The sequence below is a fragment of the Protomyctophum parallelum genome (assembly GCF_964188405.1).
Source record: "Protomyctophum parallelum genome assembly, chromosome: 6".
Lineage (NCBI taxonomy): Eukaryota > Metazoa > Chordata > Actinopteri > Myctophiformes > Myctophidae > Protomyctophum > Protomyctophum parallelum.
In genome coordinates, this window is record NC_139701.1 from 37,814,869 (window position 1) to 37,829,552 (window position 14,684).

The following is a 14,684-nucleotide window of genomic DNA, read 5'->3' on the forward strand; positions in this document are numbered from 1 at the left end:
GCATAATTGTTGATTATGATAATGATGCAAATCAGAGTGATTCTTAATGAATATTGCAATATACTGAAGAGATTGAGCTTTTCTTTGCCATTATTATTTCTACTATTTTAGGCCTACTATTATCATCGATGTTGTAAGTTGTAACTAGCCTACTTTGTGGACAGTACCAGATTGTACTTCTCTTCTTGTGCCTGTATGAGAGATGACAAATAAAAACCTTTTAGATTATTTATTACAAAATGTGCACTATTATTTTACGGTGCAAAAACGACCATCTATCCAGGCCAGCAGATGGCAATAGCGGCTACAAGTTTCACATGGCCCGGAAGCAGAAACAATGATAATAATAACAACACAAAGCTGTACAGCGATTTGATTTGAGCAGTCGGTCGGTATCGGTGCTCCAAAAATGTCATCTCAACAGCTCAGATTGTTTATCCAGGCACGCCTGACAGCGCTGCTGAGGAGATCTTTGGTGTGCTTGAGAAAACCATCAGTGAATATGAAGAGCAAGTTGTTCAGTCCAAGTGGGAGGTGGGAACAGCTGAAACAAGATCTACTACAACTGAACACAGTACAGCCTCACACTCACACACACCTGTACAGAATAGGTACGAATTACATCCATCTTTTAGGCAAAGTAAGGCCTGTTTTGGGATGTTGTTGTGTTGTGGTGATCTGCACTTAGCCCAAACATTTAGATTCTCGTAGAGGGTTTTTTTCGATTCTGGCGAATCAAAAACCTCTACGAGAATCTAAATGTTTGGGCTAATCTGCACTCACCACAACAACATGTGGACAATAGACATCCATTATGTTATGCTTATGTGTGTGCTGCTGCAGCCTGTAGTGCAACACAAAAACATAACATGTGGATGTCCAATTTGGGTGTATTTATTGACAGAGTTGTGTAGTTGAAATGAACATACCATAAGCGATTATTCTCCTGTTCTTTTGAATGTCTGTCGCTCCCCATTCCCTGTGCGCACGTGATCCATCTCATGATCACTGCACCTGTGTGTGTACTGTGTGACCCACTAGTGCTGCTTGTGACTCGCCTGCCACCAACCAATGAAGTGTCCAAAAATAATATCGCCAACATAACATACCACCATCATAATGGCTCCTATAATACGAGGTTCTAGCTTCAATAATGAACAATAGTTGGTAGTGAACTCACGAAAGTGTGATTATATTTAGGCCTACTTGTTTGGTTTTTATCATAAAAACTTCCTTCTTGGTCGTATATTTAATACATTAGTGCTTGACATACAGTATTGGTGATATGTTGCTGTCAACTGTCTAACGACACCTATAAACCTAAAAGTCGAAATCCTGTTGTCTTTTCTACCAGATCACTGGAATATATTTTTGTAATGGTCTAATATGACATTTCTTCATATTATTGTCTCATCACACAGCCACAGGTTTACATTTGTCAAACAGAATTTGCGGGTAAAATTATCTGTCATGCAGTTTCAAGAAAGAAAGGATGGGCAGAGAATGAAAATAACACAGAAAACCGGTCATATTATATTAAATGTCTAATCTAGACTAAATCTAGACTAGCTAGTATTAAAGGATGTACAATTAATAATTAATCACTTCTGTATATCGGCCGATATTAGCTTAAACATGAAATATCTGTATGTATGTATGTATACGTAAGCTATGTATGTATTTGGTTAAAATGGGTAGGGTTTAAAAAAGTGTGTGTGTGTGTGTGTGTGTGTGTGTGTGTGTGTGTGTGTGTGTGTGTGTGTGTGTGTGTGTGCGTGCCTAAACAGTGCATCTTGATTTGACCATGCAATTAATCAGATATTATTGGCCAAATTTTCAAGTAATTGTTTGCTCTCACTGTTAGATTCCCAGCCAGTCAATGAGGACGTGCATCCTTTACAACAGTTCAACGATAGACAGGAGCTGATATCCAGTAAGGAGGAGCATGAGGCTGTTCAACATTATTCACCACAAGTAAAAGAGGAACAGACAGCGGGTAAAACTAGCTTTACATTTAACACTTTTACATTTCTATCATATGACTGGAATGAGTTGTTGTTGTTATAGACCAGGGGTCTTCAACAGCGGGTCCGGGACCCCAATAGGGTCCCCAGAGTTACTACAGAGGGGGCCGCCAAATCTTGGCATGATAGGATACTCTTTTTACATGAACCACTTGAACCCTACAGTAGCATCCCTATTCTGAGGAGAACATTAGCCAAACATAGCAGCACACAACGTCTCGTGTTGTGAGCCTGTAGATCAGCTAGATTCAGCAAAGTGGTTTGATTTGACGGGAGAAAACGGAAGACCAAGTACTGAGTGAAAGGTCAAGTTTACTAAGTATTGAAGGTTTTAAAAAGTCTATAAAGCGATCTATAAAAAAGTAGTAGTGGGGGTCCCTGCTCTGATCTCTCTCTCTCAGCTGAGGGGTCCTTGGCCTGAATAAAACATTGAAGACCCCTTATAGACTGTCACTAACATGATAACGTGTATCAGTTTTTTTATTTTTGTTTCATTACAGTACATGTTCATAGTAATCGTTGCTCTCTCTGTCAGATTTCCAGCCAGTCTCTGAGGCGGTGCTACCTAGACAGGAGCTAATGTTCAGTGAGGAGGATGAGGCCATCCAGCAACTGTTCCCACAAGTAAAAGAGGAACAGGTGGACCTCAGCATTGTTCCAGACTCTGAGAACGGTATTTTCAACAGCGGAAAAAATGCATTTGTTCAGAAAATCACCAGTGACAGTCAGCTGATCCCTTCTTATACTACGGAAACTGTGATGGCAAACCACAGCGTCACAAACGTATGTAACGAGAGCGGAGGATCAGGCATGACGTTCAGCCAGACTGACGACAACATTTTCTGCATGGAGCAAAAGGTTTGCCGTTTTTGCGGAAAGCAGTGCCTCTCGTACTCGGACCTGGTGAAACACGTGGAGGGGAGTCATATAGGAAAGAAAGCCTTCAAATGTCCCGGATGTGACGAAGAGTTTGCCGGCAGAGACAAGTTGGCTGTTCACTATAGAATTCACACCGGCGTAAAACCTCACTCTTGTCCTGTCTGTGGGAAATATTTTAATCACCGCTCAAACTTTAACGTTCACATGAGAACTCACGCCGGTGTAAAGCCTCACTCCTTTCCTGTCTGTGGGAAATTGTTTAATGACACCTTGAACCTTAACCTTCACATGAACACTCACACCGACGTCAGACGTCACCGCTGTCCTGACTGTGGTAAAATGTTTTCTGATATGTCAAATTTTAAAGTGCATATGAGAATCCACACTGGCGTCAAACCCTACTCGTGCCACGTCTGCGCGAAATTGTTTACTCAGAATATAAACCTTAAAGTTCACATGAGAACTCACACGGGGGAGAAACCTTATTCCCAGCCAGTCAATGAGGACGTGCATCCTTTACAACAGTTTAACAATAGACAGGAGCTGATATCCAGTGAGGAGGAGCATGAGGCTGTTCAACATTATTCCCCACAAGTAACAGAAGAACAGACAGCGGGTAAAACTAGCTTTACATTTAACACTTTTACATTTCTATCATATGACTGGAATGAGTTGTTGTTATAGACATGGGGTCTTCAACAGCAGGTCCGGGACCCCAATGGGGTCCTCAGAGTTACTACAGAGGGGGCCGCCAAATCTTGGCGTGATAGGATACTCTTTACATTAACCACTTGAACCCTACAGTAGCATCCCTATTCTGAGGAGAATGTTAGCCAAACATAGCAGCACACAACGTCTCATGTTCACGTGTTGTGAGCCTGTAGACCAGCTAGATTCAGCAAAGTGGTTTGATTTGACGGGAGAAAATGGCAGACCAAGTACAGAGTGAAAGGTCAAGTTTACTAAGTATTGAAGGTTTAAAAAAGTCTATAAAGCGATCTATGAAAAAGTAGTAGTGGGGGTCCCTGCTCTGATCTCTCTCTCTCTCAGCTGAGGGGTCCTTGGCCTGAATAAAACATTGAAGACCCCTTATAGACTAACATAACGTGTATCAGTTTTCTTTTTGTTGTTTCATTACAGTACATGTTCATAGTAATCGTTGCTCTCTCTGTCAGATTTCCAGCCAGTCTCTGAGGCGGTGCTACCTAGACACGAGCTAATGTTCAGTGAGGAGGATGAGGCCATCCAGCAACTGTCTCCACAAGTAAAAGAGGAACAGGTGGACCTCAGCATTGTTCCAGACTCTGAGAACAGTATTTTCAACAGCGGAAAAAATGCATTTGTTCAGAAAATCACCAGTGACGGTCAGCTGATCCCTTCTTATACTACGGAAACTGTGATGGCAAACCACAGCGTCACAAACATATGTAACGAGAGCGGAGGATCAGGCATGACGTTCAGCCAGACTGACGACAAGTTGGCTGTTCACTATAGAATTCACACCGGCGTAAAAGCTCACTCTTGTCCTGTCTGCGGGAAATGTTTTAATCACCGCTTTAACTTTAATGTTCACATGAGAACTCACGCCGGTGTAAAGCCTCACTCCTGTCCTGTCTGTGGGAAATTGTTTAACGACACCTTGAACCTTAACCTTCACATGAACACTCACACCGACGCCAGACGTCACCGTTGTCCTGACTGTGGTAAAATGTTTGCTGATAGGTCGAATTTTAAAGTGCATATGAGAATCCACACTGGCGTCAAACCCTACTCGTGCCACGTCTGCGCAAAATTGTTTACTCAGAATATAAACCTTAAAGTTCACATGAGAACTCACACGGGGGAGAAACCTTATTTTTGCAACAAGTGTGGTAAAATGGTTACCCATAAAAATCATCTCAAAAGGTGTACACGATAATTACATAATCGTATGATGGCAATTATTTAAGTTTAGCGCAAATATTTTGCATAATCATCTAAATCATCTTAATTTGTTGAAAAACATTAAAGCGGCACTATGTAACTTTAAATGTTTTTTTTGTGGCTTTCGCCTTTATTTTTTGTATGGAGGGACAGACAGTAGGCAGACAGTAGGTTCCTGTATAGGCGTATTGAAAGGTATACTAGGAGTTCCCGGTATAATGGGTTAAAACAAAAACTTAAATAGATACATATACAAGTTCACAATGAGCTGTGATGTGATGTGTTGTAAGCTGGTAGATTGTTGATTTTCTGTGTAGAATTATATGACTATTTTAGCCATAGTACATTATTTATTTAGATTATTGGTCATTGTCAGTTATTTGTCATATTTGCCCTGTGCACATTTTGTTTTCAAATCTGTAAGTCAAACAGAAATGTAATTGTATTTACAGTAGAGGTTCCAATGTTCAATGCAGAAAACAACAATTAATTTTAATGAATTGTATGACAATCAATCATTAACTACAAATTCATGATCATGACAGCCCTACATGAGGGTCCAAGAAGAAGCACTGAAACATTGCAATACTACTACTATTACTACTACTGTGTAGTGTCTACTAGTGTAGCCTGGCTAATAAGCCAGACCGAATCAGCCGTTGGCAAAAACAAAATTGCCTGTGTGATATTAGTCTGGCTTATTAGCCAGGCTACTACTAGTGTGCTGTCCTGCTTAAGTCAGACGACAGGAGAGTGCAGTAAACAATTCCTCTTCTGTCTGCACTACTAATGAAGGTCCTGATATGATAGTCATGTTAAGATTGTGTATCTTGCTAAGCTTGTGGCTGGACACTGGATGTGTATTGTTTTGTTTACATGCAATGCAGGCTTTAGTATTTGGGGTATAGCCTACTGTGTGTATACCGTTTTGCATAATTATGTATTTGTGCTTGTTGGGTGAGATACTGTGATGACACTGATTTGGTTGTGTTCTGCAGTGCATAGTACAGGCTAGATAGGTGCATACTACTGTGTTCTGTTGCTTCATTATTGATGGTGCTTTTTTATATGATTCCAGTATCTACTTTTGTCTTACTCTCTAATTTAAATGCTGTGCTGTCTCTGGTGACTGAATTTCCTCCGTGGAAACATGACCTTACTGTGAGTGTAAGAGATTTGTTTTAGGAGAGACTTAAATTGAAAAATAAATTGACGTTGCCAATCTCATCTGCGGTATGACATTCCAAAGAGTAGAGGTCCTGATAGCAAATGCTTGATCACATTTGTTCCTATTCTCTGTGTATGGGCCGATTCATACTCCTATTTTACAGCTGTTTCGGCGCTGTAGTGCCGAAATGATTTTGGCTCGTCAGAAATTTTCAGTAGCACCGAAGAGCTGACTTTAGGACGGTAGTCACGGTACCCCCCCCCCCCCCCCAACCTCAAATGACGTCACATTGTAGGCTCTACAGAGCCGAACCGACTTTTATTCGGCTCTAAAATAGGAGTATGAATCGGCTTTAACTCTCTCTGGTAGTGTACCAAAACAAATCTGTCTTTTTTGTGTTGAGAGCGTTATCACTCCATTCAACCACCTTATTTACTCTGTTGGTGCAGTCCAGGATCACTGGAACTATCTAGGAGAGAAATCAAAACGGTATCATCTGAGTATTTTAGAATGTATTGGTCTGTTGTGTCAGTGCGACATTCAGACAGGCATCCCTCAATATGACAGCTGTCACTATAAAGGGTGAAAAGTACAGCTGAGCTCACACACATGGGGAGCACTGGTAGTAGGCCTATATGTGTTCTATGAAATAAATATTTCTGTGTGTGTGTGTGTGTGTGTGTGTGTGTGTGTGTGTGTGTGTGTGTGTGTGTGTGTGTGTGTGTGTGTGTGTGTGTGTGTGTGTGTGTGTCACAGTGTGTGTCACAGTGTGTGTCAGTCACACACGTTTTTCTCCCTCATGCTATACTGATAGGCTTTTAGCTGATAAATTCCCTTTTTTATAAAGTCAGTCAACACATAAGTAAAACAACATTTTGACTAGGCTTACCTATATTCACTCTTCCCTCACACACACGCACGCAAACAAACATATCACATGACATGGTGAACTGCCTTAAAAAGACGACCCAAAAGAAAACAATGAAAGGTACACGGATTCTTGTGACTTGTCTGCCCATTTAAATCAATGATCCAATTAGTAAGTGAAGCCTACAAGTATAACGCTTATGGGGGACATCAAATCCCAATGTTCATTGCGTGCACATTCTCCTCGTGTGCAGTCATTGCAGCTAAAAGCATAATGGGAAATGTAGTTCTTTTTGTGCTCCGTCCTCCCATTTTCCTTAGGTTTCGCGAGGTTTGCATGGGCGGGTTGTGGTTGTATGTAGCCACATTTCTCTGCTGCTAGAAGAACTTAACAATACTGATATGAAATCGGCGTAAAGGTAATTATATGATATGTCTAAGTTAAACTACAACGATATATTTCTATCCGGATCGTGATGATGTGTGTTTTAGCGAGGGTATGAAACAGATATAGCAGCAGCTACTTTCCTTAACATCTGCATTGAGGTGAGCAGCTCGAACAGACCAGAATTATTGATAACCTATTGCCATCGAAAGATTATGTGGTGTAGATGTTGTTGCCCTTACTCCGAGCCGGGTAGACCTTAGTTTTGAGTAACATTGAGCAGTGCAGTGCATTTACCTCTGCAAGGTAATATCGCAGCAGCACTGAGACAATAGCTGCGACAAATCCAGCCGGCTATGTACTGTAATTTTTCAGATACAGTGAGATCATGGCTGACGTGTTTTCTTGAAGTTGTGTGTCACAGAGAGCCTGTTTAACTGGCTCCTTTTCCTCCTGATCCAGCAGTGATATACACTTATAGTCAAACAGTGATTGAACAACGAGCATGTTATGTATAACCTGTAAGTGAACCAGACGAGCAAGGCCGCGCTGCTTTAAAATTATGTACATTACAAAACTAGTGACCTCCATGAATGTGTGTAGTTCAGGGAAATAACCAGGAAGTTATTTCGTCGCGACAAGCCATTGGCTGGAATGGTTGTCAGTCCCTGCTGCTGTGTAGGCTACAGCTGGTCGCTGCTGGTCTTTATTAAGTAGGCTAGCTTTGTTTTCAGCTAAAGTAGAGGCCTGTCTGAATGCATGACAGCTTTCATACTCACTTAAAACAATATATATATAATACATCTGTTGCTTCTCTCTCTCATTCACCAGCCTTTGCATTTTGGAGGCATGTCCAAGAAACGAGGGAGGTATGTAGAAGCATGAATCCATGTCATATGAAGCCATTATTGCTGGTTATCGTATATGACAATAAAGAGGAAAAGTGGTGTCTGGTTTGATAATTAGTGGTTGAACCAGTTACACAACATTCACTGCCAGGATTTTATATCAGACGTGTGACTGGTGGTGTTTCTTTTCAAGTGAACACCACAAGGAAGGCTTAAAAAAGGAATTTCCTTTGTGCAAAAAATTCCATCCTCCTCTCTAAACAGCCACATATAACACTTCTTTGTCATTTTCAAAAGCAGTGACATCCCTTAAGAGATAAGCTAAATCAAGTTCTATATGTTCCACACAAGTGGACATGTATTCATCAGGTATCTGACTTGATTAAGCTGTTCTGTTTATAAGCTGTCTTTTCACTCTCCCCCCCCCCCCCCCCCCCCACACACACACACACACACACACACTGTCTTTCCAGAAAACGGAGTAGCGGGGAACTGAGTGACACAGTAACCCCTGATCCCAACTGTATTCTGGGACTGCGTATTCAACACAACTGGCGTGAGAAAGGGAACCAAAGCAAATGGAAGGGCACTGTTCTTGACAGGCTCAGCGTTAACCCATCTCTCTTCATGGTCAAGTACGATGGCTTTGACTGCGTATATGGCATTGAACTGTTCAAGGATGAGAGGGTATCAAACCTCCAAGTCTTGACTGAAAAAGTTGGTGAGTGTTAATGTCGTAGGTGTTTTTAATACCGTTGTCTGTATGTACTTTGTATTGAGTAAATGTTTAAGTGCTAAGGCATTTTGATTTGCAGTAGCTTTAGTTAAACCAAAGGAGCTTGGATCGTGTTTTGCATGCACTGTCTATCAAAACAGGACATTGACCTGTGAGGGAGAGGTATGGGAACAGGTCTCTGACTTAACTTTCACATTCATTTCATATGTCCTTTTTTCTCTACACTTAGTAAACAACAAGATCAAGGTGCCTCATGGGGCAGAAGAACTGGTTGGTAAAGCGGTGGAACATCTTTTTGAAAAGGAGGATGGGGAGAAAAATGAATGGAGGGGCATGGTCCTCTCCAGAGCGCCAATTATGACCAACTGGTATTATATCACTTATGAGAAGGACCCAGTGCTTTACATGTACCAGCTGTGGGACGACTATGCTGATGGAGATCTACGGATTCTGCCAGAAGCAGGTATTGGATATGAGCATACAATAAAAGATTCATGCACAGCTGAAGCAGGTAATGGCAGTTAATAAAGCCCCATCACCTCGCACCAGTAATGTACATATTGTCAATTAACAGAGAAAATGAATCATCCATTAACAAAGTGCCATACTTCGCACAACTGACACAAGTATCGTCTATTAACTGTCCGAAAACAGTCCCTGCATGTTGTCCCACACCCTCTGCTGGATTCTTTTACCAGTGCCATGCGTGCCCGCAATGGTTTAATTTTGGACTGCCTGCAGTTCATCTGCAACAGAAATGTAAATGCTGTTTAGTACCACACAATCCCACAATATTACTGTCTAATACACCGTAATCCTGTAATATTTCCAAATGGAACCCCAAACATTACAAACGGTAACACAGAATATGAGAGTTTGAAATGTATTCAAATGATCGTTTATCCCATGTATAACTAAACTAATCTATAAAGTAGCAAAGATGCCAATACAGTCGCAGTTTGCAATGATACTTCATTGTAACCGTCATTGTTGAGTTATCACTTAACGTTAAGACAGTCAGTCAAAACTGCCTCCCCCTGGCCAGCCGGGGCGCCTGATGGAGGGGAAAGGAACTGGTTGGAATAACGTGTTCCTTCCACGCGCTACGTCTAACCAGGGAAACTCCCCCCTGTCAGGTGTAAAGGAGCAACTTGGGCATGAAGGAAGCATGAGTTCAAGTCCGTTGCTCTCCCCAGGTTGGCGGAGGGTGTGTAGAGCCCAGGATCACATTAGATAATTGACACAGGGTTGAAAAATGGGTTACAAAATCGTGGGATAAAAAATATAAAAAAAAAAAGACAGTCAGAGCTTTGGATTTTCGATCGGCGAAGCTCCGAGCACTCTCAGAACGAACAAGAATGAACACCCTGCATCCCGGTGTGTAATGACTATATCCTGTGATAATGGGTGGCACCTGGGCTGGCACCTCAATGGGCAGTGGGCACCTCATTCCAGGGGTGGCCAGTGCCATCCGCCATTGGAAATGGCTGTTAAATATCCATACCTCACAACGAAAGATAAGTAGATACATTGATTAACAAAGATCCATACCTCACACATTGAACTTACTACAGTATTATAACGAAGGTTCAAAGTGCCCACAACTCATGTGCGTGTCACCAAAGAACATACAACAAAGATTCAACCCTCCTGCCACTGAAGTATTGCCAGTGAGAATATAACAGACTCATGCATGGCACAGCTTCATACAATTGTATTCCTTTGTATCTAAACCCACTATTGACAAGGCAGCCGTGAGGTGTGCATAGCTGAGCAGCATTTCAACACCCTCTGGACAAATCTGAAGTCAGATGATGTTCAGAGTGCTATATTTGTAAATTGCATACTACACCAGTACTGTATTCTACATGATACCTTGTCTTATACAGTTCTACAGTCACATGACTTCACTTGTGCCACTAGCCTCAACTGTCTAGTCTGTCTGTCTTCTAATTGATTCTCATGTCTGTATATCAATATTAACCTCGAACCACTGAGAGCTCTGCTCATAACAACTGTATTTCGCCATACATGTAAAAATCTGTATACTGCCAGTGCTTAGCTTGAGGGTACATTTGATTTAGGTCTACCAGTTTAGCAAGCTTTGACAATACTATTGTCAATGCATGCCCTTTGACACACCAAATCAAATTCATTATACCATTTTTGTCTGTTTTGTAAATGAAATCAAGAAACGACTGTGTTACAAAGTTACATTGTGTGATAACAGCTCTGATTTGGCAAGTGTAGTGTGCTGTCCTGGTATCCATGGCACACAGAATTAGGTCGCTTTCGCACTTTGTCGAAAAGTGCGTTTCGTTTGGCAAGTGTGAAGGCTAATTTGAATTCTGGTGCGGATCAAACAAACACATTCTACTTAACCAAAAAACAGGGGTTTCGCTTCGCTTCCAAGCGCACCCTACTTCGATTCACTGCAGGTGTGAATGCAATCCGCATCAAATAAAGGAAATTAAGCAAACAATGTGGCAGATGTCTGTCTGTCACTGTGTGTGTAGTGGGGACTTTCTTCATCTTTTTTTAAATATAAATACTTCAAAATTAATGTTTAGCTCAGCATAATCTATGTTAAATGTAGCTAACATGGCATATGCATAATGTTATATGATCGGATCATCAATGGGAGTACATAAATGTCGGATTAATTTTGCGCTGCCGTTTGCACTGTGCCTCAATGTGCCCAAAAGAACGCACACGCACACACGGTAACGTCCAGTCCCCAACGACGCACTGCAGCCATGTTACACGTCCTAACAATTACTCAAAGTATAATTTTGACACCATAGATTTCACTGTCATTTTATGAATTAAACACCTTGATAAAGTCCCCTGCTGTGGTTGACACAGCGCAGTGTGAATGCAAAGGCAGCTAATTAAAGTGCAAGAATGATGCAACTTCACCCCCCAATCTCACTGAGTCCAGGTGAGAAGTACAGGTGAGAATGCGTCCTTAATCTCTTGTCCCTTCTCGTCTCCTCTCAGAGAACAAGCACCTGTTGCCAGCAGACAGGAAGCCCGGAGAGGAGACAGAGAGCCTGGTGGGGAAACAGGTGGAGTATGTTACCGACAAGGGTGTGAAGAGAACAGGCCTGGTCATCTACCAGGTCCCAGCCAAACCCTCTGTCTACTACATCAAATACGATGATGACTTTCACATCCATGTCTATGACCTGGTCAAGACCACCTAGAGATGATGGACACTTCAATCTATCTCACCCCCTCGACCCTCCTCCCCACCAAGACCGTGCTACATCTGCTTACTTTGCACTCACTTTCATCTCTCATTCAAAGTCCCTGCAAGGATTAAAAGATGATATGCTTTATTATTCTGAGAAAAACAAACGGAAGCATAATGTTCTTTTGGTATGCACAGCAGAACTGTAGTATTGCTTTGCTAGCCCATTAGGAGGAGGGAGACAAACTGTTCGGAGCAGAGGAGATATTGATATCTCTGGTTAACCTTTTTCATTGTCGCTCTGTGATACTTTTCAGTTAGCAAAGTCCAGGAGTGAACTTGCTCAACAGATGCACATGGTAATTGTGACTGCGATTGCTTTACTGTCCCTAAGATACCGTGCTCATTAATCTGGCCTTATTAAAAGCATTTTAGCATTCCCAAAACGTCAGTGTTCAACAGTACTGCCCCAAAACAGCCTTTGAAGATGTTTCAACTTTCTTTAGATTAATAGGCCTTATGTAGGCTAGGCTTACATTCTGAGACCGGTCAAGCCTATAATTTCAATTGATTCGATCGATTATGTTTTTCATTTATTCGTTTGCATAATCATAGACAATCACTCCCTCATGGATCTGTAGTTCTTGGTGGTCGGTTGTCTTGATGGCTCACACAGGGTGCACCTGCCTAAGGCGAGAACAGCCTGTGTTGCATTTTAAACCATGGCCCTCCCCTGAGATCAGTGAGCAGGTGAGAGCAGAATGGACATTAAAGCAAGTGGATAATGGTAGTATTGAAACGATACCTGAAGACTGAAGTTAGACTGTAGTGACCGCGCTGCCCCCTCCATTATGCTCCTTTTGGAAACCTATCCTGCTGCTATCCCTTTTTATCATCGCTGGCTGTATAATTATTAGGCTACATTAATACACCTTCTCCCAGTCCTCAAATATTGGAGCCAGATTTCTTTCCGTAGGCATTTACCTTAGGTTAACGGCACAAGGATCAAGAACGGATCTAGCCTGATTTATACTTGTAGTCACACGACAGGGTCCTGCAGCAACATAGCCCATCTACAAGCTCACAACATTGAGCTTCAGTTATTTTTGGCACAGGAAATACATAAAGTGGGTATAAGGTCCTGTGTATTAACCCCACACATCATAAAGTGCCTTCAGGCTTATCATATTGCAATATTGTATATATCTGCTAATAGCGCTCAACATAACATTGCTTACGAAGGCCAAAAATTGGTCTTTATTATACATTGGAAAGTTAGATACTCTAACAAACATTGACACTGACAGCTTGAGAAACGTTTTGCAACCGTCAATTTATATTAGAGGATATGTGCAATGTTTTGCTGTTTATGCAGTATAAACATACTCGGATGTAACATTCTTAACCAATGGTTGCTTAGTTTCAGAATCATCAGTGGTGATATTGTAAGGAGCACTTAATTATATATGGTATAGAATTTATGTTTAGGTTGTGGTACGCTACATTGTTTCCCCATTATGCTTCTTTGCTTAAAAGCAATTGTGGTGGATTATGCTTTAAATCACACGCATGAAGAAATCTTATAACACCGTTATTTGTTATAATACATTACGCTTACAGTATTTAATCTGTAAATTTTGTGTAAAATGTATTGTAATGTTGCCTGTTGTGAGTATCCTCATTTATGTGAATATCTCATTAAAACACCAGCTTTTCTTTAAATAAGTTCTTAGTATACAATTATGTGTATATCAGACAGCGATCTTGAAATGACGACGGCAGTTTAACAATACAGTAACTGCATTTTGGGCCCTATTCATATCTGAACTACTGCTGTCTAACAGACTTACGACTATATGTACTTTTGATTTGATCATAATTGTTTAATATCCCAGTTCTATGAATTCCTTACTCATCTCAGCTCTCCCTATAGGGCATTCAGTATATCACTCCATAACATAACGGATTGGTAGGCAGGTGGTATACCCTGATTATCATGCTTTTCTATTACTTAACTGTCAAACCTTTGCATGCATCATTTGAATGGAGACTTTGAGATATTCAAGTCTATTTTGGCAGCAGTAAAAAGTAGAAATGTCAGGCAAAAACAAGTTTCTTACCCTGCTTCGTGTTGAATAAAAAAAAGTTGAAAGATGGCAAAAAGAGAAGCATTGTCAGCTTATTGTGGGGTACATCACAACCCTCGTAACTCAGATACTGTACATGTTTTACATGCAGTTAAAGGAACACAGTGGCTTATACTGTGCAGTTGTGCTGTCGTGTTTCTACATTGAGTATTCAAAATGATTGTGCTCTCTGCTTCGTTCTCTTCTTCCTGTTCTGATGTTTTAGCAGCAGGTCATTTGTGTCATTCTGTCATGTGTAATAAAGTTTTTTGCACATTTATTTTCCTCTCAATGTGCTGTCATGTTCCAGGTGCAGATTATAGACAAAATGTAGCACCATTGTACAAACTACGAATGTAAAGTCATTAATGTGATGAATCCAACGTGCACCCTTACGTCCATTAATTATAAATTCAAAGTAGCTGGTGTACAGAAACAATTTTAACAAAAGTGCAAAGCAAAGCAAAGTTACCATGTTTACCCAGGGTAACTGGACTAAGCTCAAGAACTTGTTTACAGCCAGGCCCTGCTCATA

The 14,684-nt window shown here is 41.1% G+C and overlaps 2 protein-coding genes across 2 annotated transcripts; both read left to right on the forward strand.

Moving 5' to 3' along the window:
* Positions 1-393: 393 nt before the first annotated feature.
* On the forward strand, positions 394-4,985 carry LOC310859643 (uncharacterized protein). The gene is made up of 4 exons (XM_083766300.1): positions 394-611; positions 1,865-1,996; positions 2,560-3,519; positions 4,079-4,985. The coding sequence occupies exons 1-4, from the start codon at positions 410-412 to the stop codon at positions 4,819-4,821; spliced, it is 2,037 nt and encodes a 678-aa protein (XP_083622426.1). The 5' UTR covers positions 394-409; the 3' UTR covers positions 4,822-4,985.
* Positions 4,986-7,170: 2,185 nt separating this feature from the next.
* On the forward strand, positions 7,171-14,429 carry LOC310860939 (spindlin-1-like). The gene is made up of 5 exons (XM_083768156.1): positions 7,171-7,280; positions 8,078-8,115; positions 8,568-8,815; positions 9,060-9,293; positions 11,831-14,429. Exons 2-5 carry the CDS (start codon positions 8,096-8,098, stop codon positions 12,034-12,036), a joined length of 708 nt encoding a protein of 235 aa, XP_083624282.1. The 5' UTR covers positions 7,171-7,280; positions 8,078-8,095; the 3' UTR covers positions 12,037-14,429.
* Positions 14,430-14,684: the final 255 nt, after the last annotated feature.

Bases quoted from the DNA above. Each gene is read 5' to 3' on its own strand.
- LOC310860939 (XM_083768156.1), top strand. From the start codon at position 8,096: ATGTCCAAGAAACGAGGGAG. The intron at 8,116-8,567 runs GTATGTAGAAGC...CTGTCTTTCCAG, and splicing joins ATGTCCAAGAAACGAGGGAG to AAAACGGAGTAGCGGGGAAC. The intron at 9,294-11,830 runs GTATTGGATATG...GTCTCCTCTCAG, and splicing joins ACGGATTCTGCCAGAAGCAG to AGAACAAGCACCTGTTGCCA.
- LOC310859643 (XM_083766300.1), top strand. From the start codon at position 410: ATGTCATCTCAACAGCTCAGATTGTTTATCCAGGCACGCCTGACAGCG. The intron at 1,997-2,559 runs GTAAAACTAGCT...TCTCTCTGTCAG, and splicing joins AAAAGAGGAACAGACAGCGG to ATTTCCAGCCAGTCTCTGAG. The intron at 3,520-4,078 runs GTAAAACTAGCT...TCTCTCTGTCAG, and splicing joins AACAGAAGAACAGACAGCGG to ATTTCCAGCCAGTCTCTGAG.